Source organism: Artibeus jamaicensis, unplaced genomic scaffold, assembly GCF_021234435.1.
Source record: "Artibeus jamaicensis isolate MK-2021 breed Jamaican fruit bat unplaced genomic scaffold, CSHL_Jam_final contig_444, whole genome shotgun sequence".
NCBI classification, from domain to species: Eukaryota; Metazoa; Chordata; class Mammalia; order Chiroptera; family Phyllostomidae; genus Artibeus; species Artibeus jamaicensis.
This window is the reverse complement of record NW_026521831.1, coordinates 8092875-8120839: the sequence shown is the minus strand read 5'-3', so window position 1 is coordinate 8120839 and position 27965 is coordinate 8092875. Positions and strand designations below refer to the sequence as shown.

At 39.2% G+C, this 27965-nt stretch overlaps 1 protein-coding gene across 14 annotated transcripts in view; it reads right to left on the bottom strand.

Annotated features, from left to right (window-relative positions):
- The window catches only part of BTBD7 (BTB domain containing 7), a 59866-nt gene extending 32259 nt beyond the window's left edge, over positions 1-27607 (bottom strand). For 5 of the 14 annotated variants that reach the window (XM_037130156.2, XM_037130167.2, XM_037130168.2 and 2 more), the window contains exons 1-6: positions 27397-27607; positions 25512-25640; positions 24331-24387; positions 10679-10715; positions 7931-8118; positions 6489-7568 (exon numbers count right to left, since the gene is read on the bottom strand). In XM_037130156.2, the coding sequence (XP_036986051.2) occupies positions 6489-7568; positions 7931-8012 (1162 nt within the window). In that variant the 5' untranslated portion in view covers positions 8013-8118; positions 10679-10715; positions 24331-24387; positions 25512-25640; positions 27397-27607. Of the gene's footprint in view, positions 1-6488; positions 7569-7930; positions 8119-10678; positions 10716-24330; positions 24388-25511; positions 25641-26871; positions 27369-27396 lie in introns of those variants that run through there. The other 9 variants (XM_037130160.2, XM_037130158.2, XM_037130161.2 and 6 more) reach the window with 9 other exon arrangements.
- Positions 27608-27965: the final 358 nt, after the last annotated feature.

Sequence of the window (27965 nt, the reverse complement as noted above, 5' to 3'; positions counted from 1 at the left end):
ATGCACATGAAACACACACACACATTCCTGTACATATGAAGGTTTGTAAGAAAACTCCTAACTGTTCAAAGTTAAGAGTTTGGGGAAAGAAGTGGGTGAAAATATACCTTAGGTTGTGTTTCTGTATCACACCCTTTCTTCAATGATGCACATGAACTGCTTTTGAAATAAATCATCCAAAATTTTAAAGTTGCTATGGGAGATGGTTTATTTATGAATGCAAAGTATATAGGAAACTTAGCTACTGAGTATAAGTTCTTGTTTTGAAGTCCATCCTTTGATCACCAGAAGTTACCTTGGGGAAGTAACAAGGATTTTGTTTCCTCATCTCAAAAATGGGAAAAATGATAGCAGCTACCATGTAGGTTACTGTAAAGACTAAGTGAGGTGTTCCACAGAAAGCGCTTAGCCCAGTGTCCTGCACACAGCAATAGCTAAATAACATCCTTCTAATCTATCCAAATTCTTAGAATACTTTATTCTAGCCTCATCCAAAGCCAGAAGTAGACAGACTTTTGTCTGCTCAGAGTCCTTCCACTTTGAAAACTTTAGGAGCTAACCACAATACCTATTTTTAAGGCAGAAACTTTATGTATCTCAATACTGAGTTCGACAAGTCTGGGTATTTCCCTCCTCGGTCACTCATGCCCTCCCCTGATCCTATTTTCCTTATACCAAATAACCTGCTTCTTGGATTGCATAGTTTTTGCACTTCTTGGCAATAAAAGGTATACAAATATTCAAAGTTTCACTATGGTAGAGTCAGAAAAATAAAAATAAGTTGGGGCTTTAGGCAAAGGCAGCAATGAAGCCATCTGTCAGTGTTTCTAAGAGAAAAGGACACCCGGAATTGAATCAAAGTGGGACTTTGGACCAAAGAACCCACCACCATAGGAAAGCCCTATGGACCATTTTCTATGGCCCTGTATTGCTATCTGAGGTCGAAAGTTCTGTGAAATTATAATCGCATGTATCGTTTTTTAAAAACCTGAATCTGGGGTTTTTGACTTTGGAAACTTGGAAACCATGCTTTCAAATGATGTGTAAGGAAAATAACTCGATTCTTATTGCTATATACATTTTCTAAGGAGTTATCACATTCAGTTTTGAAACATTTATTAAGGCACTGACAACGATAAGCCAGGCATTGGTGCTGCCTGCACTTCCATGAAGAAGAAATGAGCTCAAGTCGAAGAACCCAGGCAGAATTCATATGGTTAGTAGGTGGCAGAAACAGGACTAGAACATAGATATGACCTCAAAGTTCATATTTATAAAACACCATAAAATTTGTGCACTCTTATTTAGCTCTGAACTTCTCTGTACAAACTGGAAACCCATTCTCCACGCTCACAGGGTTATGAGGATGAAATGAAACAACATACATCAACTGCCAGTCACGAAGTTTGGGCACATAGTGAAATTAAATAAACTTTAATTCTCTTCTCCCTGGTACTTCATCTTGCATAGAAACATAGGCTAGCCCGAAATTTTATTACTATTTTTAATCCTCGCCCAAGGGCTCCAACTAAGACACACCAGCAAGGGCTAATACGGAATTTTTTAAATTAGCTTTTAAGGTCTTGAAAGAACTATGTGCCCTTTTTTAGGCCTATTGCCATCAAAAGTTTCAATCAATTCATATAATTAACTAGTCTGCTTTACTGTGAAGTCATATGTAAATAGAGCCACGTGCAAATCCCTGGCTGGCGTAGCTCAGTGGATTGAGTGCAGGCTGCGAACTAAAGTGTCTCTGGTTCGAGTCCCAGTCAGGGCACATGCCTAGGTTGCAGGCCAAGTCCCCAATTGGGGGCACACGAGAGGCAATCACACAATGATGTTTCTCTTCTTCCCTTCCTCTCTCTCTAAATATAAATCTTTAAAAAACAGTGCCACATGCAAAACAGAGAAAAACAGACATCTCAGTAACTCAAGACGAAGTGTGATACCCTGAGTTTACGAGCCTTCTCCATCTCAAGACACGTAGCACCGGGCAGCACCATTGGAGATGTTATCTGCTCTCTTCATGGTAACTAGAGTTTAATGTGCTCTAAGTGGTACTGTGCTGTTCAAAGTTTTGTATTCATATCCACACTGACCTCAGTACAGCATTTCATCTTTTACTGATTATATTAATGTCTGTCACGTTCAAATGAAATCCAATTCCTCAGACCTTGACTACAACACACACACAAATTGGGACGGGTGAAAACAAAATCAAACGGACAAGTCTTCTACTTCATCATTTCCCTCCACTGTGGCATCCTTAGAATTTCGGTATCACAGAGAAAAACCCTTGCTTTATTGCTGAGAAAAGGTTTCTAATTAAATAAAAAGAAATAGAAAACATTTGATAGATTTTACTGTAGATGGACTGTACCTAGAAAGAACACTTCTTAGCTACAGCTATGAAGTGCCTGATAAACACGGACATTTACAAAGACATATAACGAGCTGTAATATTAATTTACACTCACTGTCTTTTAAATTTTCAAATAAGGGTGAATTCATACTCTGCCTTCAACAGACAAGAATCAATGGCAACCCTTTACAATTCTCTATTTCCTTAATAAATTAAACATGACAAAAAAGTTAAAAAATGCCTAATTTAGAATAACAATTTCCAAGTTACTTTAACATTGTAAATTTTATGTTTTATTACTATAAACACATTTTTATTATTGAAATTTTAGATACATGATTATTTTTTTAACTTAAATTATAAGTTACAAAAGGACTGACCTTGGATTAAACTTTTCTGTTGGTTAACTCTTACTTATTTGTATTGTATCATGTTTTTCCATTACCCATTATTTCCCCTGTACCCTCTCCCAACCTCCATAACCCCGTACCCCTACAATCGCCACACTGTTGTCTGTATCTGTGAGTTCTTTCTCGTTAATCTCTCTTTTTTGCTCGATCAATCTTTGGCTATTGTCAATGAGTATTTTAAATCCAACTGATATTCTATTTCATATCAATGGACCCAAAAAGTAAAGACTTGATGACATAATTTTATTTGAAATTTAACTTAAAATCAAGTTTAATGGTAGAGAGTTGTACACCATTTAGGCTATATCTAAACTTACTTTCATAAGTAATACTTTATATTTTATCCCCTAGATTGAGGTTTAGTGTTCTCCTTTTATTTGAAACTTCTAAGGTTAAACAATAATTACATTCCTCCATTTTTTAAAAGAAGAAAAGTTACCTGTTTTTCACGGGTATTAAGGATAATTCAATACATGTAACTGAAAGCAGAACACTGTATTAGGTTCTCAGGGTGATTCAAACACGACAAAAACTCTGATCTTGTTGTTAGAGTATATAATACATTAGCAGGGAGAGGAAATAAGATAGGTAACACAGGTTAGAAGATGTGAAAGTCTAAAAATAAGTGTTTCAGAAGTTTGCAGGAAGTAAAAAATACTTTAATTTGGAATGCCTAGAACAATACAAGGAAAGTTGTAAGTCTGATTTTAAAGGGTAGGGTAGAATTTGGACATTTCAAGATCAAAGGCAAAAATATTTCAAGACAAAGCAAAGTATGAGCAGAGGGTCAGAAGTGGAACGTTTGTCATCTATATGAAAAATAGTTCAGGTTCTAAAATAAAACATGTAATTAAATATTACACTTTACAACCCTAGTCATAACTTTGTGTCAAAAAAATTAAGTGCTAAGTTTCATTATTTGAGATGTATAACCTGAGCGTATTTTGAACTGCCATTCCTGAAACAGATGAATTCTCCATCTAAAGTGCATGTTTAACTGAAACTTATACTCACTACTCTGATCTGCTGATAATTGTCTCTTAACTTAGCTCCGTTATTCTCCAGGAAGTATAGCTGGGATAATTTACTGAAGAGGAAACAATTACAGACCGAAGTGAAACAAACTGCCAGCACAAACGCACTAAGACAGAAGGAAGAGTGCTAACATGGGAACAATGGAGAGGACGGTCAGGACGGAGGAACTGAGTAGGTGGTGAGGACAGCTAGTCTTTGCCATTCATTTCAGGTCACTCGTTCTTGGAATCTAACCAAGTTGCTAGGGGAATAAATTAGGTCACTGCTTTCAGTTGTTTGTTAGATTCTTAATGCAATACAATATAATATGTATTATGACTAAAAATATGGGCAATGCATTACAGAGTCCATTTAGGAACTAAAATTATAAATTTTATATTCCAAAGATTGGAAACTATAACTTTTCTTTCCTTTTTAAAATTAGTTTTTCCATCACCATTTATCCCCCTTATATCCTCCTCCACCTTCACCCCTGACCTCCTGCAAGAAAACTCCTTTTGGTTAAGACGAAAAAATAACGTCTGCAGTTTAAGGGTACTACCGTAAAATGTCCTGTAATGGAATACACATGTAGATGTTGGTGCTATTTCTGGGCTATTTTGTTTTGAGGTCCGCAGTATTTTGTGACAAGACAACAAATTCTTACAGCAGGCCCATTATTAGGCTGTTAAAGTTCATGAGAAAACGATAGTTCTCTTAAAGAGTGGATTTTCACTCAAAAAATTATAAAACCATGGTATATTCTCACATTTTCATAGCTGTTTACTCAGTGTATGCCCCCAAAATAATAATAATAAAATTTCTAGCTGAGTGATTAAAAAAATTATCTCATTTATTATAAAAGAACTCTAGATCAACCATTACCTAAAATCCAAGAGCTGGCTCACGATTTTACTTTTCATTCAAAAGTTGAAACAGCACAAATATCTATATTTAAAAAATGCTTTCCCACTTTTAAAAATAGCAAAATGTGTAAAATACGCTTGTTTATTTTTTAAGCACATCAGAAATAAAACCATATTATTTATACCTTTTTGGTAATGTTGCAAACATCAAATTTTTCTGTAGAAGCAATTTCTGACAAATTTGGTTTTACAGACTAAAAGAATAAAAGGTCAAGTTCCTAGGTTATTTTTTTTTAATCTCTGCTTTTAATGTTTAATTTTTTTTAATGTATTGATTTTTTAGAGAGAAAGGAAGGGAAAGAGAGAAACATCAATGTGTTTTTCCACTTATTAATGCCTTCACTGGTTGATTCTTCTATGTGTCCTGACCAGGGATCAAACCCACAACCTGGGCATATTGGGAAGATTCTCTAACCAACTGAGCAACCCAGCCACAGATGCTGGTAGATTATTCTTGATAACATATTTTCCCATAGTCTGACATCTAAATGGTCTACTATTATTAATATAATGGCTAATAGGAAAATCTTTTAATGATATTTTGACTGTACTATAGAAACAAGATTAGTATCATTACTAAAAAGACAATGGTGAAATAAGATTAAAAAAAATTATGTAGTAGAAATCTCAACTTTTCACTTATGTTTATCAATGTCTTCTATATAATTCTCATTTTATTCCTGACATGTTGTTTAACTGGGGTTTCATTTCATTTTTTTCTTTCTCAAAGTCCTATTAACTTGTTAATTTTGCCATACAATGCACATTATTTTCAAGTTAGAAACACGTGTTTAGCTTTCCTTATTAAATTTATGTCTTTTACCGAAACCATCAACATTCTCTTCTAATTGGCAACTTCTAATGTTCTTTTAGCAAATACTCATTAGTTATACTTCTCAGGCAATTTCATGCCATGTCACCTGTTTCCTTTTACTGTACGGCCACAGAAAGCTAAGAATACTCTCTGTCGAGACAACGATTACCCTTTGCTCTCCCATGGAGGGTCTCTTTTCAGCTTGGAAATGTTAAGATTCTAATGTTTACCAACAGATACGTTTATTTTAATGTAATACCCATATATTAATTTGGCTACAATAAAAAATGTGCTGCCCTAACTTGGAAATTTTAGCTTAAATTAAATGAAGAAGGCACATGAGTCTAGCACTAACTGCACCTTACACGTCGCACAAGCTGTAGGCTGCTGTTTCATGTACAAGCTGAGCTTGAAAAGATACAGAATATTTTAAAATTTAAATCGGAAACCCTGCTTAATTCTGAGTCAGTAAATTTGAATATGCCCAATTGTGACTATACTCATTGTTGTTATGAACTTTCGTTCTTATTCTAAACACTTCAGCATCGATAAGACACCAAGTGTAAATAAGACAATGTAAGTTACCCAAGAAGTCCTAGATCAAGTATAACCTTGAAATCCAGAAACATGGCTTGTTCAAAACTTGGGTGCAGGCAGGGTGTAGGTGGATGGTAACTGGGTAATTATATATCCCCATACCTATCATCTTACATTAGGGAAGAAAGAGCCTTAAGTCTCATGTACTGCTCTTACTAGTTCTGAATGCCTGTTTTCAATACTAAATGAAGTGACACATTAATACTAACCCTTAATTCTGTCTTAGATGTCCTAACTCTGCATTTGAAATAAACTGGCCCATTCACACCCCAAACACTGAAATCATGGAACGTACTGGTTATGTTTTCATTTGGGAAGACAAAGGGTAATTTTAGAAAGCAAAGTTAAAAATGAGAGTTTCATACCTTGTGCCAGCATGTTAAATTCCAAGAACAGTGCTATGTGGTACAGTTCCATGGCTTCTTCTGCCCTGGTCATGTTTGGTTTCCCTGCGACGAGAGCCTGAACTTCACTGAGACTCCCCACGGAAGGGCTACAGTGCAAAACGGAGAGGTCCACCACGTCGGTATACATACAGTGTAATATAACTTTTGCATATTTTTTTGGTATAATGGACTCATCTAATATAATTCTTGTGGGAGTCCTCAAAGTTCGGTCTGTGATTTCTTCACCAGTCCGTATCCTCCTTTGTAATAGATTTCGAAAAAATGGGGACCGTGCTGAAATGACAGCCTTGTGAGCTTTGAGCTCTTCATCCAAACAGTTCTGATTTCCACCAAAAGCTTCAACAAGTTCAGAGTCTGAAGAAAAACTAAGGACAACATCATAATAACACATGTAATCAAAAAGTCCACGCATATCTACATCAAGGGAATTTGGTGTTCCAAATTCTTCACTAAGCTGAACCAGGATATCGACATTTTGAAACCTCGAGTCCTCCATTCCAAACTCTCCAGTATACAGGTAGTGTAACAAAGCAGAAAACATAGGCATATCTATACCGGCCGTGTTGATGTCCATTATGATCTCTGCCCCATACTCGGGTGAGGAAGAAAGCAGTGTTTTAAAAAATGGACACCTTGCTGCCAGGATGGCACGATGAACAGGAAAACAAGTTTCTTGAAATATTAAGTCTACATCAGTACAATACTTATACTCATAAAGATCGGCCATATCTTTCTGCAATGTCCGAGCTTCTGGTCTAGCCAAACTGGCTTGTAGAGAAAGCTCCTTTAAGGCTGAAGTTCCCTCATATTCTTCTACTAATGCATTGACATCTCTCACATCCCACCCGGACAGGAGTTCTCGCATCTGCTTGGCATGATCAGCAGACCTATTAGATTTTCGGCGCTTAATAAACTTCTTTTTGAGGGTGGCAAGGCCAGAGGTTCTCTTTTTTTTGTCTTGTGGTTTCTCATGGCCGTGGTCAAGGCTATATAATTTTGATTCACAACCATAGCCTTGCTGAGAATAGGATGATGTCCCTAAGAAGGAAATCAAACAAATGAAAATATGTCTTTTTTTTAACATTCATTTTCAACATTCACTTTAACACATATTTCATGCTAAAAAATTTTATATAGACATTTCTGAACCATTTTTTAAAAACCCTGATTTTGCTTTTATAAAAATACAAGTTCAAATAACTCATTTTTATATTAAATAAGGAATAGGACAAACAGAGCAAATTTACATTTGTTGGGAAAAAATCCTGGATGCTACAGAATTGTTACCTATAATAACTTTTTCACAGCTCAATCCTCTTTTCATTCAAAAAGACCACTGAAAACACAATTCCATTTATATTCACTAAAGAAAATAAAGTAGAAAAAACTGAAACAGTTACCTATAAAAGTCTGTTGGGCTTGAGAATTTCCCCCTACCCTTGGGGAACATGAATGAGGATAGTTAGATGCATTAGCACCCATTTTCTTCAGTCACTCAGGCATTCCATCCGCTGCTTCTTCAGAGTGTAATCCCAGAGGCCTTTATGAGCTTTCAACCCTGGATCCAGCAGCCTCTTTTCATCCATTTCTTGACATGAAATAAAAATAATTTTATTCATATTTTCAAATGTATCCCAAATTGCACAGTAAAAAAACCAAGCTACTGAAAACTGCTTTTATTTGCAAATAATGACATGTTGTCAAATTCACATGTAAAAATTTCAGAAAATGTAAACAAACAGTTTAAACATCAATTATGAATCAGTGTTAGGTGCAATTTTGAGCCATCAAATATACGAAATATATACTTTCTGACAGTAAAAAGCAACGTATCAGACTAATGTAAATATATAGTTATAGAAAATAATTCAAATTACACGGGAAAGAATTACAAAAAAGTATTTAGACTAGAAAATTTTTTTGATTTTTTTAATCCTCAGAAGCAGCCACCATTTATTATAATCTAATATTCAAAGCAATTTTCAAACACTTAGGAGGCTGATACCAGTGTGTGTGTGTATATATATATATATATATATATATATATATATATATACACACACAAAAGCAGATTTAATTCAATGATAGGTTTATTGTTTTTCTACCTTAAATAAAATTAAATTGATTTATAATCTGTAAAATTGGGCATTTTACTGAAAGAGGGGGAGGAATGATGAGTGGCTGAAACTAGGCAGTCAGACCTCTGTACTCATTGGCTTTAGAACTCCTAGAACCCTGTACCGGTCACATTTAGACAAGAAAAAATGTTTTAGCACTTGGCGCTTGCTCAGGCCTTAGGACTCGTTGCACTTGCTAGAACTTGAACAAGGCACAACGCTGCCCTGCGAGGGAAAATGCCTCTCCGTTTCGTCCTCCTTGGTTCTGGCACTCGTCGTGAACTCTGGAATCACTGTATCTTTAGGTTACTTGTTTTATGGCCTTGAAGGAAGTTAAACACTGCTTTCTATTACTTGATATTTTGACTTAATATGGACAGAGAAGTACCAGTAAGAAATAATTTAACAATTATAGAGTAAATTCTACACTCTAAAACCCTAACTTTCAGAACTGCTAGCAGGAGGTCCACATATGCACAGAGTAGAAACTCTGAGGACAGCGTCAGTAGAAATACTTCTAAATGTCTACAGCATCTGGATATATAAAATTTATCGGACTAAAAAAGGTAACAGTATAAGAGAAGACACAATTTAAAATCTATCATTAAAATTGTTAGGAAACTAACAAGGAGGCAGTTAATCTAGCTTCATAAGGAAGGATGAAGTGCTTTAACAAATATAGTAAAAAACACAGAATCACAAAAAATCCTGCTGGAAACAGAACTGTGCCAAGGTCCTGGAACTTGGTTTCCAGTATTACTGATATAGCATAACCTTCGGAATTCAAGTTTAAGAAAATCAGTATTAACATTGTGCTTTCCTTCAATCCTTTTCTACCATGTATATGAAAATTTATTTATTTAAGCATAGACTTATCTACCTATAGTGTCCAAGAAAAGGCTAGGAAACTTTCCACTGATTAGATATTATGCAAAGCAGCAGTAACTTCCATCAAACTGCACACCCGTACAAGCGAATTTCCTAGTTGAAATGTGCTGCCCACCTAGGAAAAGAGAGCACACGCGACTTTTCACTTCAGTGCGTGCTACTGAAGTCAGAAAGGCTATGTGCCGTCAGAGACGTGACAGTGTGTTCTCTAAGAACTACCCAGCAAGTTCATTAATCTGGAAGTTTAACATACTATTTTGTAAATGTTAAATGGTCTAAGAAAATTACTTCTTCCAGCAAAATCAGTTTTCTTAAAGTGGGATGCTTAGTGTAAGTAAATTCAATCTTCTATTCTTAAATATTAGAAATATAGAAAAGGCTGCCTTCCTTTGTAATTCATTTTTATTGTCAAGTCTTGTAAAGAAGAAACTAAATCTGCATGGGTTAATTTCAGTTCAAACTTGTTAAAAAAGTTAGTCTAATAAATCTTTATTTTTCAAATTGAGCTCCTTAAAAGTTTCAAGGTTCTTTCAGGCACTTTTTGTGGTTCTTTTATAGAAATTAGGGTCCTGGGAAGCCTCTGTGGCCTCATTTACAGGTCAAATCCTATTTTCAGTCACTAAAGATTCGCATTTAAACCATAAAAATGGCAGAGATAATCCCTTCTCAGATTTGAAATATTTTAAAAATGATCCAGAATAAAAACATTATGGAAAACAAAAGTCTATACTGAGAATGAGAAAAAAAATATTTAAAAGATGAGCGTTGAGTCTGGAAGTAGCAGCAGACATGCGGAGCGCCGGTGGAGTGTCCCCAGGTCACTCCTGTGGCCGTCCTTTTCTTTTCGTCTTTCCTCATTCTTGAAGTTCCATACTACTTCCTTGTTTTCTTTGTAATTTCAACTGACTGCGGAAAAACTCACTAACACAGCACAAAGTATGCTGCGGACACAGAAGAAGGATGAATGGAGCCTTGCTTCCAGTTGAAGGAAAGTCAGTGATCAGGGCAGTAGACCGAGTTCTCACTCTCACTTCACTTCATCACATTACGTGGGCACACGCACACACACACACACACACACACACACGAGAATTATTTTCACCTGAGAATTCTGTAAGATTTGTAGGAACACAAAACACTTACATTGGTCCATTAGAGATTTAAATCTCATCAAAAATACCTTAAAAGAAAAAAAGAAAACTCAATTTTACCAGGAGCACAATTAGATAATCTAAAGCAGTCACAAGGGTTACAAAACATCATTAGTCCTACTGGAGACACAAGAAGAGAGAGCTAGCAAGGACTAGGGAAGTCACAGGCTGCGATAAGGATGCTTTGGCCATTTGCCACCATAATGAGCACCACAGGGACAGCCAGGGTCTTGACATGGAGGGGTGGCTTGAAATCAAAGTGTCTTTGGGACTTGGGCATAGAGTCTCTTCCTGGTAGTTTTGAGTCCATGGGAATCCCCTTCAAGATGGACTGATCTGGGTGACATTCACATCTCCCACTGGAGCTCTGATACCAAAAGAGAGGCAGGCCTTGGAAAGACTAGGTGGGAAGGACTTTTCTGGGTCAGATATAACCTTTAAGTGTACCCTGTGTGCCTAGTTCCAAATCCTAGGGGTAACCTTGACTGTGTAGTTCTAGTGCTAAAGCTGTATTTCTCAAAAATTTCAGGGAACAAATTCACTTATTTTTTAGGGAAACAAAATCCTATATTATGTTATTTATTTATTAATCTAATCTGCTGCCTTTACATGCTGAAAATGAGTTAATCATGGTCTAATCTCTCCAGGGATGTTTTCATTACAGGCAAGCTTTGCCTGTCTCCTAAGTGAAACAGTAAGAAATCCAATTTTTGGATGATAAGAAAGGAAAGAGAAAGAGGGCCTATGGGACTAGAAAAGGCCCACAGGATGCAATGGCCCTAGAAAGCTGGTAAATTATTTTTCTAGTTTCACCATTCTCAATCAGGTGATATACTGTAACTGGCTTAAAATAAGTGACTGTAGCAGACCTAAGTGGGGGGGGGGGGTATCATGTTGAATATGACAGAGAGAATTAACAACCCCATGACAAATTAAAAAAAAACAAACAAAAAAACACTCTCCCCTCAGAAAACCCTGGACCAGCATTTCCAGAGTCTTCCCTAAAATTTTGAAAAATGTAGGATTAAATACAGCCTAGTAGGTTTCTTTACTTCAGGACTGCTTAGCATCATCTTTTTCAAATCGTCACACTTCTAATTTTAAAATGTATCATAAAAATTTTAAAAAATACATGAGAGTAATAGTACACTGAGCTACCAAACCTCCATTACCCAGATTCCAGAATTATCAAAATTGTTTTGGCTTATATTTAAATGCTTAAATTTGATGTGTAAAACTTACAGCTAGCATTTAAATGTTTGTTATCAGCTTCTCATAGGAATAAAAATCTACAGAGACATATATACTGTGATTACAATACTGTGATTATCTAACACCCATCAGTTGAGTACTATGAGCCAGCTATTCCTCAGCCATTTACATGGATTAACTCCTTTAATTTTCTCCATAATGTGAGGAGTCGGTCTACTAGTATCTCCACTTTCCCAGCTAATTTTTTTAAAGGAAGTAATTTTTTAAACAATTTTATTTTTAAGAGAGAGACAGAGAGAGAGAAACATAAATTTGCTGTTCCATTTATTTATACATTCACTTGGTTGCTTCTTGTATGTGCCCTGCCCAGGGACTGAACCTGCAACCTTGGCATTTCAGGACAACACTCTAACCAATTGGGCTACCTGGCCAGGGTTTATCTGTATTTTACACAAGAGACTGGGAAGTTAGGAAAATGAGGCATGGAAGGCTTACTTTACTTAACCAAGGTCACAGAGCTGGTAAATTACAAAACCACTCTTGGCATTCGGGCTCTTATAAACAATGTTATCTTTGCAATTTTTTTCCTCCCTAAATGTTTGAGAAAAATTTCCGGAGCAGACAAATATAGTTCCATTCCAGAATTGGGAAGTTGAGTACACACCTAACAGTGTGACTTTTGTTACTTAAAAGGATCTTTCATGTTAAGCAAAAAATGACTTAACTGAAAGAATAGCTCATGAAATCAAAGCAAAAGTGCTTTCTGAATATTTATAGCTAGACTACATGTTCCTTGATGGCAGGATGACACTTTTTATGCTTGATCATCCACCCATTCACACACTCACTCATCCACCCAATTCTGAGCATCCACCATCTGCTAGGCAGTGAGGCCCTGGGAATACAGCAGTCAGTGACTCTGTCCTAAATGAGATCTCTTAGGAAATTTTTTTTTTTAAAGACTGCTGCTTTATTGTCCGAGTTTAGATCCAGATCTTCAAGAACAGGAGTGCACTGAGTAAAAATGAAAAGGTCATTTAAGGTATTAGATATACAGTGAATAAATAAATAGAACAACTCCCATTCTAGTCAACGCCCCACTCCCAGTTCTCATAACCCTATACCTCCATTACTTATTAATATTGCAGTACTAGTATGTACACACTGCACCGTTAACTTTCCTGAGGGTACTCAGTTTATTTATCTTAGATCCTTGCCATCCACCACAGAACACAAAGTAGACACACAATTATTTGAGTAACATAAATATTGATAAAAAATGTGTCTAAGGCCTAAGGAGTGCATATGTTTGAATGTATGGGGAGGAGGTGAGTCAAAAAACCTCAAATCCCTCACCAAGGCACTGGGCCTTTATTCAGAACACAACAGAGTGAACACATAATACACCATATGGATGATGTATTACAGAATTGTATACTTGAAACCTATATAATTTTATTAACCAATGTCACCCCAATAAATTCAATAAAAACTTAAAAAAAAAACCCAAACCAGAACACACGGAAGAACTACTGAATGAAAGCACAGAATACGAAAGAAGCACAATTATATTTGTGCTTCTGAAAGATTATTATTAAATGGCTTCAAGGCAGAAGATACTTGATGCAAGAAGACCTACTCAAGGATTTTTACCACAGTCTACAACGTGTTAATAAGGACCAGACTAGACTCTCCTTATCTCTAAAATGAGAGGGTGATTCTCATATCATCTACTTACGAGGTTGTTTTAATAGGTAAATAAGATAAATATAGACCAACACTGGAAAGCAGAAGTGGTTCATCACAAGAGAAAGGATGTCATGAGGAACCCAGTCTTGTGCCAGGTCCTACCTAGCCTGGATGAAATATATTAGAGATATACAAGTATTCTGAAAAACTCAGTTTCTAGACACTTAAAGCTGAGAACCAATTACTGGAAAGTAGTGGGTAAAGGACCTATCCAGCTACATTACAAACACACGCACAGACCTCTTACTCTGCCACTTTTACCACACAGCTCACTAAAAATGCTTCACCACACTTAAAACCTCAGAATCAGATCTTCCCACAGTGACAGGTAAGAAAAAATGGGATCAGAGAGGTGGAAAGGTGCAAAGCCTGACTCTCAGCCCCTGGGCCTTGCTAACCACCCCCCAGTCTAGGCCTCTGGCAGTGCTGAGACTGCTGGGAAAGCCTGGGCCAGCACCGGGATGAACACAGCAGCCAGAGCAGGAGCTGCCTGGCCCGGACTTCCCAGCCCTAAAGCAGTTGTTGTCTTCTCCTAGCAGCAGCCAGATCCCCCTAAAATCAAGATAGTGCTGAGAGGATCAAAACAATTTTCTCCAACAGCTAAGAAGAAAGGCCAATGAGAGGGTGGAAATGATTCTGAGGCCCTCCAAGGCAGACTGCAGAATCTGCCCAATCGACTGTCTTACAAGGGAATGGTGCCATGTGGTTCATGACAGAAGACTACTTTTAAGCCAGGTACACAGTATTTGAGTGAATAAATGAAATCATTGTTCTAACTGGGACAACTGTTTCTACTGTTGGCTTAGTGGTGTATAGAAAACTGACTTTGCGTGTTTTAGAGAAGGCAATGAGAAATCTGAGTCTAGATTTGCATTTACAGATGATTTGAAGAGAGAAAGCTAAAACCAGAGAATACATGGACAGAAATTGAACTTAAAAGAAAAAACGGAAATTTCTCATAAATTCATTCAAAACAAACAAAAAAATCACATTTTCTGACAAACATATTTAGCAAATGTTAAAACATACACAAGGGCAGCCCTGATAGGTGTGGCTCGGTTGGCTGGGAGCCATTCCCCAAAGCAAAAGGTCGTTGGTTTTATCCCTGGTCAGGGCACATGTCTGGGTTGGAATAGAGTGATTATTTTTTTAAAAAATACAAATTCTTCAAAAAATTGAACACAACACACAATCCAGCTATTCTAACTTTGGCTATATGCCCTTCCAAAAATAAAAACAAGGACTCAGACATCTGAACACACATGGTTACCGCAATGTTATTCACAATAGCCAAAAGGTGAAAACAAACTCAGCGTCCTCCAGCAGGTAAACTAATGAACAAAATGTGAAATATACAAGGGCGTATTTTTAGGCCTTAAAAAAGGAAGGAAATTCTGATACATGCTAAACATGGATAAGTCTTTAGGACATTATGTTAAGTGAAAAAAGCAAATGACAGAAAGATAAGTATCGACCCTGGCTGGTGTAGCTCAGTGGATTGAGTGCGGGCCTGCAGGCCAGTTCCCAGCAGGGGACGCACGAGAGGCAACCATACACTGATATTTCTCCCCCTTTCTCCTTCCCTTCCCCTCTAAAGATAAATAAATTTTTAAAAATCTTTTAAAAAAAGAAAAATAAATATCATACGTGTTTACTTATATGAGGTACCCAGCATAGTCAGAATCAGAGAAAGTAGTATGACAGTTGCTAGTGGGCGGACGGTTAGTATGTAATGGTCCTAGAGCTCCAGATGGGGAAGATAAAGGTCTGGGGATAGATGGTGGTGATGGTTGCACAATGAAATTAAAGCCATAGGACTATACACTCAAAACTGGTAAAAACGGTAAATTTTATGTCATGTTTTGAACTGTAACTTTAAAACCTCACTAAAACAGACAGAAAAGCAGACATGTCTTCCCTTTTTTATAGTCTTTAATGATTGTAGGGCAAGTATCTGATAAAGGGACATAAAGTTTACGTGCTTTTTCACACGCTGTCATTTTATTCTCACATTAAACCTTCAGTGTAAGCAGGACAGGCTTCATTCTCACATCTCTGAATGAGGTCGTTAAGGTAGAATGTGAAGTGACTTATCCAAAGTAAAATATATATGGTAAAATGGCAAAACTTCAAAACTAGATCTCAGGTATTTTGACTCCCTAATTTAGTGTTTTCTGTCCTAAACAAGAAAGCTTCTCAAAAGTATCCAGTCTTACACCAGCCCTTCTGAAGAGAACAGCCACGTCTTCCTTCTCCTACTCCACATGTCTACAGCACTGCTGACTGTTACTCAAGCCTTGAACTGCCAGCCTCCACTCTATCACTGTCATCTGACATTGGAGGACAGATCTTAAAGTAATCCCTTGTGCTCCGCATCACTGGTGCACAGTAAGCTTCTGGGTTGTGAGTTATATTCAACCTCCTGGCATCTAAACAGCAAAAACAATTATGACTATGCTTCTCTATTTTCACTCCTTCCTATTACTTGTTTTCCCCTCTGCAGAAGATACTTTTGTAATTTCTGTAATGGAGAAAAAATACATACAAATGTAAAGAGAATGGTAAAACCAACACCCACAATCCACTATCTATCTAATTCCTCTGGATTATTTTTTAATTTTTTTAGAGAGAGGGGAGGGGAGAGAGAAAAAGAAGAGAAACATCGATGTGAGAGAAACACTGATCCACTGTCTCTTGCATACACCCCAACTGGGGACTGAACCCACAACCTAGGCATGTGCACTGACCAGGAATCATACTGGCACCTTTTACTTTGCAGGAGGACACCCAACCGAGTCACACCAATCAGGGCCCATTTAAATTATTCTGAAGCAAGTCCTAGATAACATATTATTCCATCTGTCAATAGTTCCTTATGCTTCTCTGTAAAAAAGGATGTAAAAAAAAAAAACCAAACTACAATACCCATTATCACACCTAAAATAAAAAACAATACTGTCTTTTATAAAGTCTTTAAAAAAAAGATTTTATTTATTTATTTTTAGACAGAGGGAAAGGGAAGGAGAAAGAGAGGGAGAGAAAAATCAGTGTGTGGTTGCCTCTTACACACACCCTACTGGGGACCTGGCCCACAACCCAGGCATGTGCCCTAGCCTGGGAATGGAACCAGGGTGATCCTTTGGTTCCCAGGTAGTGCTCCATCCACTGAGCCACACCAGCCAGGGCCAATACTTACTTAAGAAGTTCCCAGACAGGGTTCACGTCTTCCCTATTGTTTCATTTTTTTCCTCAGTTTTTTAAAAATCAGAACCCAAATAAGGTCCATACATTGTGGCTGGATGACTATGTCTCTTAAATCTTTAACAGGGAGACTTCCGCCAAGATGGAGGCGTAGGTGGACACACTGTACCTTCTCACACAACCAAGTTTAAAAACAACAAAGTTTTAGCAACAAAAACACAGCCAAACCACAGAAAATTGAACTATGTGGAAGTCTGACTTTCAGCCAAACCGGTAAGAGGGGCACAGCCAGCAGCAGAGCAGGGTCGGGCAGGAAAGATCCACCGGACCGACCAGGGCCCACAACCCAGGCGTGCAGGCAGCTGTGGGCGGATCCCAGGTGTGGAGTAGCAGGCAGACCCACTGAGGGCTGACCGCGGTCACACATTCGAGCGCAGATTAACCAGTGAAGGAGCGAGCAGTGAGATGAACCATGCAGGCCCCAGCGGCGGGAAGCGGCAGAGAGGACCGCCATTGTCTCTCTCTGACCCCGCCCCCACATACAGCATCACAACCCAGCGACCTGGGTGGCCCCACCCTGGTGAACACCTAGGGCTCTGCTCCTCATACATAACAGGCAGGAACAGATCAAAACATGGCTCAAGAACAACTCAGAGCCCCAGAGCCAATAAATCGAAGCAACAAAGAAATAGCCAAACTTTTAGATGCACAGTTCAAAACACTGGTGATCAGGATACTCACAGAACTGGCTGATTTTAGTCACTAATTAGAGGAACATATGAAAGCTAAACTAACTGAAATGAAGGGACATGCACAGGAAACCAATACTGATGGAAAGGAAACTGGGACTCAAATCAATGGAGTGGACCAGAAGAAAGCAAATAATGGCCAAACAGAAAAGAGTGAAGAAGCAAGAATTCAAAAAAATGAGGAGAGTCTTGGGAACCTCCAGGACACCTTTAAACGCTCCAACATCCGAATTATAGGGGTACCAGAAGGGGGAAAGGAACAGCCACCAATGGAAAACTTATTTGAACAAATAATAAAGGAGAACTTCCCCAATCTGGCAAAGGAAACAGACTTCCAGGAAATCCAGGAAGCTCAGAGAGTCCCAAAGAAGGTGGACCCAAGAAGGAACACACCAAGGCACATCATCATTAGCCAAGATGAAAATGAAGGAGAGAATCCTAGAAGCAGCAAGAGATAAGGGGACAGTCACCTACAAAGGAGTTCCCATCAGACTGTCAGCCAATTTCTCAAAAGAGACCTTACAGGCAAGAAGGGGCTGGAAAGAAATATTCCAAGTCATGAAATCCAAAGACCTACATCCAAGATTGCTCTATCCAGCAAAGCTTTCATTTAGAATGGAAGGGCAGATAAAGCACTTCTCGGATAAGGTCAAGTTCAAGGAGCTCATCATCACTAAGCCCTTAATGTATGAAATGTTAAAGGGACTTATCTAAGAAAAAAAAGATAAAAAATATGAACAGTGAAAGGACAGCAAACTCACAGTTATTAACAACCACACTTAAAACAAAAGCAAACTAAGAGGACAGCTAGATCAGGAGCAGAACCATAGAAATGAAGATCACATGGAGGGTTAGCAACAGGGGAGTGGGAGAAGGAGAAGGGGGGAGAAGGTACAGAAAATAAGTAGCACAGACAGTAGATAGAAAATAGGGGGAGGGTAAGAATAGTAGAGGAAATATAGAATCTAAAGAACTTGAGACGTATGGTCATAAACTAAATGGGGGGAATGGTGAGGGAAGGAGTATACAGGGTGGAGGGGAATGAAGGGGGCAATAGAACAACTGTAATGGCATAATCAATAAAATATATTTTTTTTAAAAAAAGAAGAATCCAAAGAGGCCCACTTCAAGACACATTATAATTAAAATGGCAAAATTCCAAGACAAAGGAAGAATCTTAAAGGCAGCAAGGGAGAAACAGGGAGTAAAAAGAGAGTCCCAATAAGACTAGCAGCTGACTTCTCAATGGAAACACTCTAAGCTAGAAGAGAATAGCTAGAAATATTCCAAATAATGAAAACCAAAGGCTTGCAACCAAGACTACTTTACCCAGCAAGGCTATCAATTAAAATGGAACACCAAATAAGGAGCTTCCCAGACAAAAGAAGTTGAAAATTATACACCTCCACCGAACCTGCTCTACAAGAGATTCTAAAGGGTCTGCTTTAAGAACAGGAAGAAAAAGTGAGAGAGACAGAGGAACACAGGTACAAAGGGAGTAATATGGCAATGAATATGTACCAATCAATAATAACATTAAAGTTAAATGGATTAAATGCTCCAGTAAAAAGACATAGAATAGCTGAATGGATAAGAAAGCATGACCCACACATATGCTGCCTATGAGAGACCCACCTCACAACTAAAGATCTACACAGATTGAAAGTGAAGGGCCGGAAACAAATATTCCAAGCTACCAGACAGGAAAAACAGTGGGGGTAGCAATACTCATATCGGATAAAATAGACTGTTTTAAAAAGTGCCATAAAAGGAGACCTAGAAGGTCACTTCATAATACTCAAGGGAACAATCCATCAAGAAGACATAAACATTGCAAATATATATGTACCCCAAATAGGAGGACACAAATACATAAAGAAAATCTTAGAAGGCTTCAAGAAAGGTATTGAAAGCAAAACAATTTTAATATGGGGTTTCAACACCCCACTGTCAAAAATAGATGGATCTTCCAAACAAAATATCAACAAAGATATTGCAGCATTGAAGAATGTCCAAGATCAAATTAACTTAACTGATATATATATAGAGAGCCTTTCATCCCAAAGAAGGAAAATACACATTTTTTGTAATGCACAAGGAGTATTTTCAAAGACAGACCACATGATAGGACATAAAAGAAGTCTTAACAAATTTAATAAAATCAAAATCATATCAAGCATTTTCTATGACCACAAGGGACTGAAACTAGAAAGCAATCCTCAGGACTAAAAATCAGAAACCCTTAAACTCATGGAGATTGAATAGCATGCTATTAAACAATGAATGGGTCAAGAATGACATTAGAGAAGAAATTTTTAAAAAATCTTTAAGAGGTTCCTCTCACGTCCCTCCTTTTCCCTCCTGTAATTTTGTTGAAGAAGTCAGGTTATCCATAGTTTTTTCATAGTTTGGGTTTTGGCAAATGCATCACCATGATGTAGTTTAGTATGTTCCTCGGACTCCTGTTATTTCCTCTAATTCATAATTAGACCCAGTGACTTTATTGGATTCAGGATCACTGTTGTATTTTTAAGGTTTATTTCGGCAAGACTGCTTCACAGGGAGGGGTGTGCATTCCCAACAACAGGTACAAAATGCCTACTTCTCAGTCTGGGATGTTAGCAATTATCAATGGTCACCAACTAGAGTCATTAATTCATTAAGGGTTGCAACATGGAGATATTGTATTATTTCTTCTTTATTCACTAACTGGAACACTTCTCTAAGAGAAACTCAGTATTTAATTGTTTGTTGTACAGTTTGTACAGAAAAGCCAAAATAAATGAATGATTCTTTACTTTTATTTACTGATTTTCAAAACAACTTCCCAGCATCCTCTAAAGATGATCAGCAAGTATGTATGTATGTATGTATGTGTGTATGTATTTCCTCACCTGAGGACATTTTTTCATCGCTTTTAGAGAGAGAGGAAGAGGGTAAGAGAGATAGAGAAATACTGACTGGTTGCTTCCCTTACATGCCCTGATGGGGACTGAACCCGCAACCTAGGAATGTGCCCTGTTGGAAATCAAATCCAGGACCTTTCTGTCTCCGGGAAGACACATCAACCAGCTGAACCACACAAGCCAGGGCTGTCAGAAAACTTTTTTTTTTTTTAACAGGTTTTTATTTATTTATCTTTAGAGGGGAAGGGAAGGAGAGAGAAGGAGAAACATCAATGTATAGTTGGCTCTTGTGCGTCCCCTGCTGGGAACTGGCCTGCAGGGAACCGCCCTGCAACCAGGCATGTGCCCTGACTGGGAATTGAACTGCGATTATCTGGTTCGCAGGCCCGCGCTCAATACACCAGCCAGGGCCAGAAAGCTTTTTAAAAACAATTTTAAGCATTCATTTACCACAGCTGATGGGTTTCAATCTCTCGAATTGGGAATTTGAACTTTCCTTTGTCAGGCTTTACTGCTGAAGCACGTGATGGAGCTCTGACTTAGTAAATAAGGTGTAAAAGAGATTTGCCATAAACTATTACTAACATTTGCTACAAACTCATCCATCTTATTTTGCCACAAAGGTTTTTTTGCTTACCAGAAAATTCTCATGTCTAGTCTCAAGCAAGCAGAAAATATTTTGGGAAAGTCTGAAGACAAGAATAACTAAGTCTTATGAAGCAAATTATGAAATTTTCCTCTAAAAAACAATTCACAAATAAATCCCAGATAAAACAGGCTTAATATAACTTCAAAATATAGGGGGAAAAAGACAGACATTATACTTGAAGTTAGTTCTGGCATCCAAGTCTCCTTCTAAAGAAGGAAGACAGAGGGTGGGACTTACACAGTAACAACACAGTTCATTTACTGCTCCTTCCAAGATTCCTCTTTAGTAGGTAAGATTTTTTTCATAACACTTAAGGGACTGTCAAACTTTTGATCTAAATGAACACTTTTAGAAAATAATTAAGGACAAGCAAAAACCACTTTACATGTCTAGTCTGACTTTAGTGTAAAGATAATACCATACCTCTTGTTTATTAAAAATTGTTTAGAAAGCACTTTTTCATGTTATGATTTCATCCTAACGACTCATTCACTGAGTATCTATAATGTACCAGACACTGCTATATACTGTAGGCTTTGGCTCAAAGTACACAAAGCTATGTGAAGAAGTCAGACATATAAGCAAATGATCACAGTACAGTGCAACAGGGATGGAAAAGGGGTCCAAAGTACTAAGGGAGTGAGTGTATCACTATTGGTAAAGGTAATGTTTGAACTGGGTCTAGAAGAATAAAGAGGACTATATCAATTAGGAGATTTTTTGATGGCAAGTAACTCCAAAGAACTGACTTAAACAATAAGAAATTTATCTGTCACGAGATGTCCCATGGTAGGGAAAGCCCCAGGCCCGAGATTCAATACGTGTCTAAAATAATGTTGTCAGGGACCCAAGTTCCTTCTGCCTTGTTGCTCTGCCATGCTTAGGGCATGCTTCATCATGCCTGTAACAACGGGGGTCACATGGGAAGAATCCTCTCCCCAGAAACAGAATGTCTCCTTCCTTTCAATCTCACTGGGACAAGTATGAGTTTGCAGGGAAATGCCTTGAGCTGACTGGCTTGGAGTAATCAAAATCTTGCCCTGGGGTGGGTGATGAATCATCTCAGTCTCCTGGATGACAAACACTGGGATACACATGAAAAACAGAAGCACAGAAAACAAGAAACAGCTTGGTATAGCTGGAATGACGGGAAATCTAAGGTTGGACACCATTTCAAACTCATGAGTTTGTACTTTGTCCTACAGACAACAGAAAGTTAACACAGGTTTAAGTAGGGAAGTCACATGCTGCAAATCGCTTTTTTAGAAATGTATGAATGGTAGCAACATAGAGAATGGCCAGAGAAAAAGCGGGAGAGCTGGAAAACAATTAGCAGTAACTTGGTTGGTAGGCTGTCAATAAACAGTGCAGACTAGTAAGGAAGTGGTATCAGGGAGGAAAAGAATGGAATAAATACTTACAAGGTGGCAAAGTTGCTATGTAAGACACTGTTTATGCATACATAATACATACATATGTTTTATTAAGTTAGTTTTACAGATCAGGAAAATTAAGCCTCAGACAGATTAAATGGCTTCCTTAAGTTCACAGAAACAGAAGTCGAAATCTGAATGGAGGTTTGAATCCCAGTCTAGTGTTCTATTACATTACAACTATAAATACTCCCAACAATGCTCCAAAAAGGGGACTTTTTTCTGAATTCTGTGATTTAAAGGATATTGTGTGTTACTGGATTAAGATGACTCCGATTTATTACAACTTTAATGTAAGGTTCACTATATGAATTCAATGCTAATTATAAAACTTTACATTATGTTTTTTTAAGTGCCTATATTATTTAATGTAGTAAGGATGCTATGAAAAATGATTGGTAATGTCACATATAGACTGTCAAGAAAATTAAAAACCAAAGATCTCATTAAATATTTTTGAACTTGTTTTGCAAATATTAATAGGTACTGGATGTCTGAATTGCATTATAAATCTAAAGTAAATCATGCCTCTCTGAAATTTTGGATTCTGATAATTTCTTTCCACGAGCATCAACTTAAAAAAGAAAATGTTAGTTCATTTCTTAAAAAGATACCTCTTTTTAAAAAACTTACTTGCACCCTGGCTGGGTGTAGCTCAATAGATTGAGCACAGGCCTGTGAAGCAAAGGGTCACTGGTTTGATTCCCAGTCAGGGCACATGCCTGGGTTGCAGGCCAGGTCCCTAGTATGGGGCATGTGAGAGGCAACCACACATTGATGTTTCTCTCCCTCTCTTTCTCCTTCCCTTCTCCTCTCTCTAAAAAAATAAATATATATATTTTTAAAAGATAAAGAAAAAAACCCTCACTTGCCCCTCTTTTTACAGTGGAGAAGTCTGATAAGTTAGACTTCATTAAAATTAAAAACTTTTGTGCATCAAAGGACACTCAACAGAGTGAAAAGGCAATGCACCAAATGGCACAAACTATCCGAAAATCATGCACCTGATAATGGACTGATACCCAGGACCAATAAAGAACTACCAACAACAAAACAAGCAACTTGATTTAAATAATTTACATAGATATTTCTCCAAAGAAGATATACAAACAGCTGATAAGCATATGAGATGTGAACATCACTAATCATCAGTGAAATGCAAGTCAAAACCACAGTAAGCCCTGGGCAGGTAGCTCAGCTGGTTAGAGTATTCTTCTGATATGTCAAGGTTGCAGGTTCAATCCTAGGTCAGGGCACATACAAGAATCAACCAATGAATGAATAACCAAATGGAACAACAAATCAAATGCTTTTTTCCTCTCTTTCTCCAAAGTCAATTAAACACACACACAATGAGTTGCCACTTCACACCCATTAGGGTGACTATTATAAAAATAAAGTGCTGAGGATGTGTAAAAACTGGAACCCTTATACAGTGCTGCTGGGAATGTAAAATTTTATGGGTGTATATATACGCCTAAAAGAAATGAAAGCACATCCTCAGATATCTGTACATCCTGGCTCAAAGCAACACTATTCATAACAGCCAAAAAATGGAAACAAACCAAGAATCCATTCACAGATAAACACATGAACAAAATGTAGTATATACATACAGTAGAATATTATTCAGCCTTAAAAATGAAGATTCTGACAAATGCTACAAGACAGATGAACCTTGAAGATCTTATGCTAAGTGACATAAGCTAGTCACCTAAGGATAAACATTGTATGATTCCACTTACATGGGGTTCCCAAAGTAGTTTAATTCAGAGACAGAGAGTAAATGGTGGTTGTCAGGGCTGTGGGTAAAGAGAAATGGCGAGTCAGTGTTTAATGGGCACACAGTTTCTGTGGGAGAAGATGATGAGCGCTCTGGAGATGCGTGGTGGTGATATTGCACAATGCTGCAGAACTACAGACTTAAAACAGGTTAAAATAGAATTTTATGTTGTATTTACTACAATAAAAATTAAAATAGCACCTGCTACGTCTCCTTCCTATTGATTCCATCCTAGTCCAAGATCTCACCTCTTCACACCCAGGTAGCTGCTACAGCTACTGTCGGCCCTGGTTCATTCATCTCAGCTTCTTCTCATTCTAAGTCAATCTGTAGATACACAACAGGTCCATCTTGCTAGTTCACCACATAATTAATGTCTGGCCTCCGAACTTTCAAAGGCTCCCCATATCTTGCAAAGAGAACCAAAATCTAAATCTAATGAAATAAGCCAGTCAAAGAAAGCCAAATGCCATGAGACTTCACTTATATGTGGAATCTAATGAACAAAATAAACTAATGAAATGGAAAGAAACTCAAAGGTGTCACAGGGGAGGCTGGGAGGGGAGAGGGCTGGGTGAAAAAGGTAAAGGGATTAAAGGAAACAAACCCAAAACCATTACAGACAACAGCGTGCTGATGACCAGAGGGAAAGGGCTTGGGGAGGTAGAAGAGGGTAAAGGGGGACAAATGGTGATGGAAGGAGACTTGACTCGGGGTAGTGAACACACAATACAATGTATAGATGATGTGTTGTAGAACAGTATACCTTAAACCTATATAATTTTATTAACCAATATCACCCCAATACATTCAATTAAAAAAATCTAAATCTCCTCAATCCAGTACTCAATCTCTTATGCAGATCAGTATCTTCCAACTATCTAATGTTTTCCTTTTAGTAGCCCCCAGATTTAGTAGCCGGCTCATCCTACTTCCCCTCCATACCCCTCCCCCAAGCAAATCTCCACCTTCTACTCTGGCTTTTACCTTACAAAGTAACTGCTCCAATCTCTCTGTAAATCTAAACCCTCAAAGGCTAGCTCAGGTCCCGAGCATTCCAGGAAGTTCTTTAGACTCCTGAGGCCTCATTTATCTCCCTCTAACCAGAACGCCCACAGCATTCTTTGCATTGGTAGAACTTACTGGATTGTCTTCTAGACTCATACGGGTACATCTTATTTCCTGAGGGTAAAGTCTATACATTCCACTTGTTCCACTCTTTTCTCTGTTCCTGCAGCATGACGCAAAACACAACGCAGATCACCTGTTTAACTGAACACAAGGTACAACTTGGGACATGTGCATTTCACTGACTAGATGATGAAATCAGAATCATTCAATGTTATTGTATTTCTAAAGGTTAACCTGTGACACAAGACAGAAAATTGCTGTGACTCAACAAGACACATGGAAACTAGGTGTTATAACGCGGCAAACACAAAACAGGTGTTCTGAATCCTAAAATTAGAATCTGATGAAAAAAACTTGTTTAAAAGCTGGTATTGGGACACAGAATAATAAACAGTAGTTAGGTTGTGGGGCAGAACGTTGACTTTTGAGTTTTACTGAATGCATGGAAGAATGAGCCATGCATGCTGTAATGGGGCAAAAATGTAATCCCAGGCCTATGAAAACTTTAAATGTCAGTTTTTATGAAATTCAGGTTAGGGGGAAAAAATCATCAGTTACTTATATGATGGCAGCTGTCAGAGCAAGGTTCTTCAACTTGACTATACAAAGACCCAGGGATAGTATCTCCGCTCAGGATGCGACCCATGAGTAAGAATCAGCGAAGAGCTCTCGAAACCGAGGCTCTGGCTCTGTTTGGGTCCAATCCCTGACCAGCTGCAGGGCCCACAGTTGACACTTACCTCCCTGCGCCTAGTTTCTCAGCTCTAAAGCAAGTCCCACCACATCCCTAAAGGTTTTTCTGACTCAAGAATCCAAGACAAGTTCAACCACAGCTGCCATTCACATGTATGATTCTTACAACTTCAAATCTTTCTTCCATATTTCCTGAAGAGAGTAATGTATTCAGCAATCCCAAAGAAATGGATGCTAGTCAACCTCAAAAGATTTTGTTAGCTGAAAAAACTAAGCAAGCCTGTGAAAATGCCTCTGTCCTCACTGCAGCAGGACGTTTTCACAGCGGGGACAGTGCCCCAGTGAAGACACCCAAGACCGCTGCTGTAAATTAGGCCTAACCCACAGCACTTCTTATCTGTGCTGGGGTGTGCAGACGCGTTGCTGTAGTTCAAAGCAGAGAAGCAACACTCACAGGTTCTCAAAAACAAAAAAAAAACAACAAAAAACAACGGTGAGAAAGTTCTCATGCCCGGGGTAAGGGCAGTAAACAGTTGTGCAAATGATAACACACAGAAAAAGGAATGCTTTTGGCCATTCAAGTACTCAAAGCACAGACTCTTTTATCAAACACTCGTTATTGTTTCCCTTCCAACCTGTCAAAGCGCAGTGCCACTCCGATCCCGAGACAGAAACTTACCTACACCATCCAACTTCTCCCCCGGGTGCGGCGGTCCCCGGCCTGCTCCCTCTTCAATTCTGGCCGGTCTGTCTCACGTCCACCCCGGGGCGGTCGCAGCCCCGCAGCCGGGTAAATGCGCTTGACTCTCGGCAGCGCAGTACTGGCGTCCCGGGAGCGGCGGGTCCCGCCCCTCGGAGCCCAGAGCTTGGAGCTCGGAGCCCGCCGGGCTGCCGCCACGGCCACCTAGGGCTCTCTCCCCGCCCCGAGTACCACGCCTCGAGCCTCTGCCCCCGGGACAGCGGCGAACAGCCAAGCCCGCCCTCGGAGCGCACGGGGACCGGGGACGGCCAGTCCTCCAACGCTGTAGTCGCCCCACACCCGGATGGACCACTGTCCCTGCCCCGCCGGCAGCCCGGTGCCTTCTGCCGTGGCCGGCCCCAGAACGGCCGCCCCTCCGTCCAAGCACAGCCCCTTCCTCTCTGGGATGCCCCGCGCCGGGCACAGCCTCGGCTCACAGTCTCGGAGACACCGAGGGACACTCACCCTGGAGGCTCCTCCTGCCGCTGCTGCTGCTGGGACCCAGGCCGTCGCCCCCGCCGCTGCCACCGCCAGCACCGTGGTCCGCACGGGCGCCGGCAACCCCTGCCATCCTCCTCTTCCTGCGGCCGCCGCCGCCCTCTCCCCTCCTGTCAGAGGCTCAGGCTCCGGGACTACTCCAGGTTCCCCTCGCCGCCATTTTAACTCCTACTGGGAGCAGGCGGGGCTCAGCTCGGTGCGGCCCCTGGGCGCCTGCGCAGCGCTGCAGAGCCGGCCCGACCACCCGCCCTCTCCCGCGTCGACGCGCCCGGGATCACGTGGCCCAGCGGCGACGCGTGCACCGGCCGGCTGGGAAGGCGCGTTCGCGGCACCGGGAGCAGTTGGACCCGAGTGCGAGCCCATTATTCGCCCTCGATGCCTAGGACTGGGGCGCTGGGCACTCTGAGTTTAAAGTTCATTGTACCATACTGCTTGTTCCCTGAAATGGTGACAAATCATATCAGAATGGAATTATAACAACTGTGTTCCCGGACGACTAGGTCAACCAATTCATGTTTCCATTGGGCAGCCGGCAT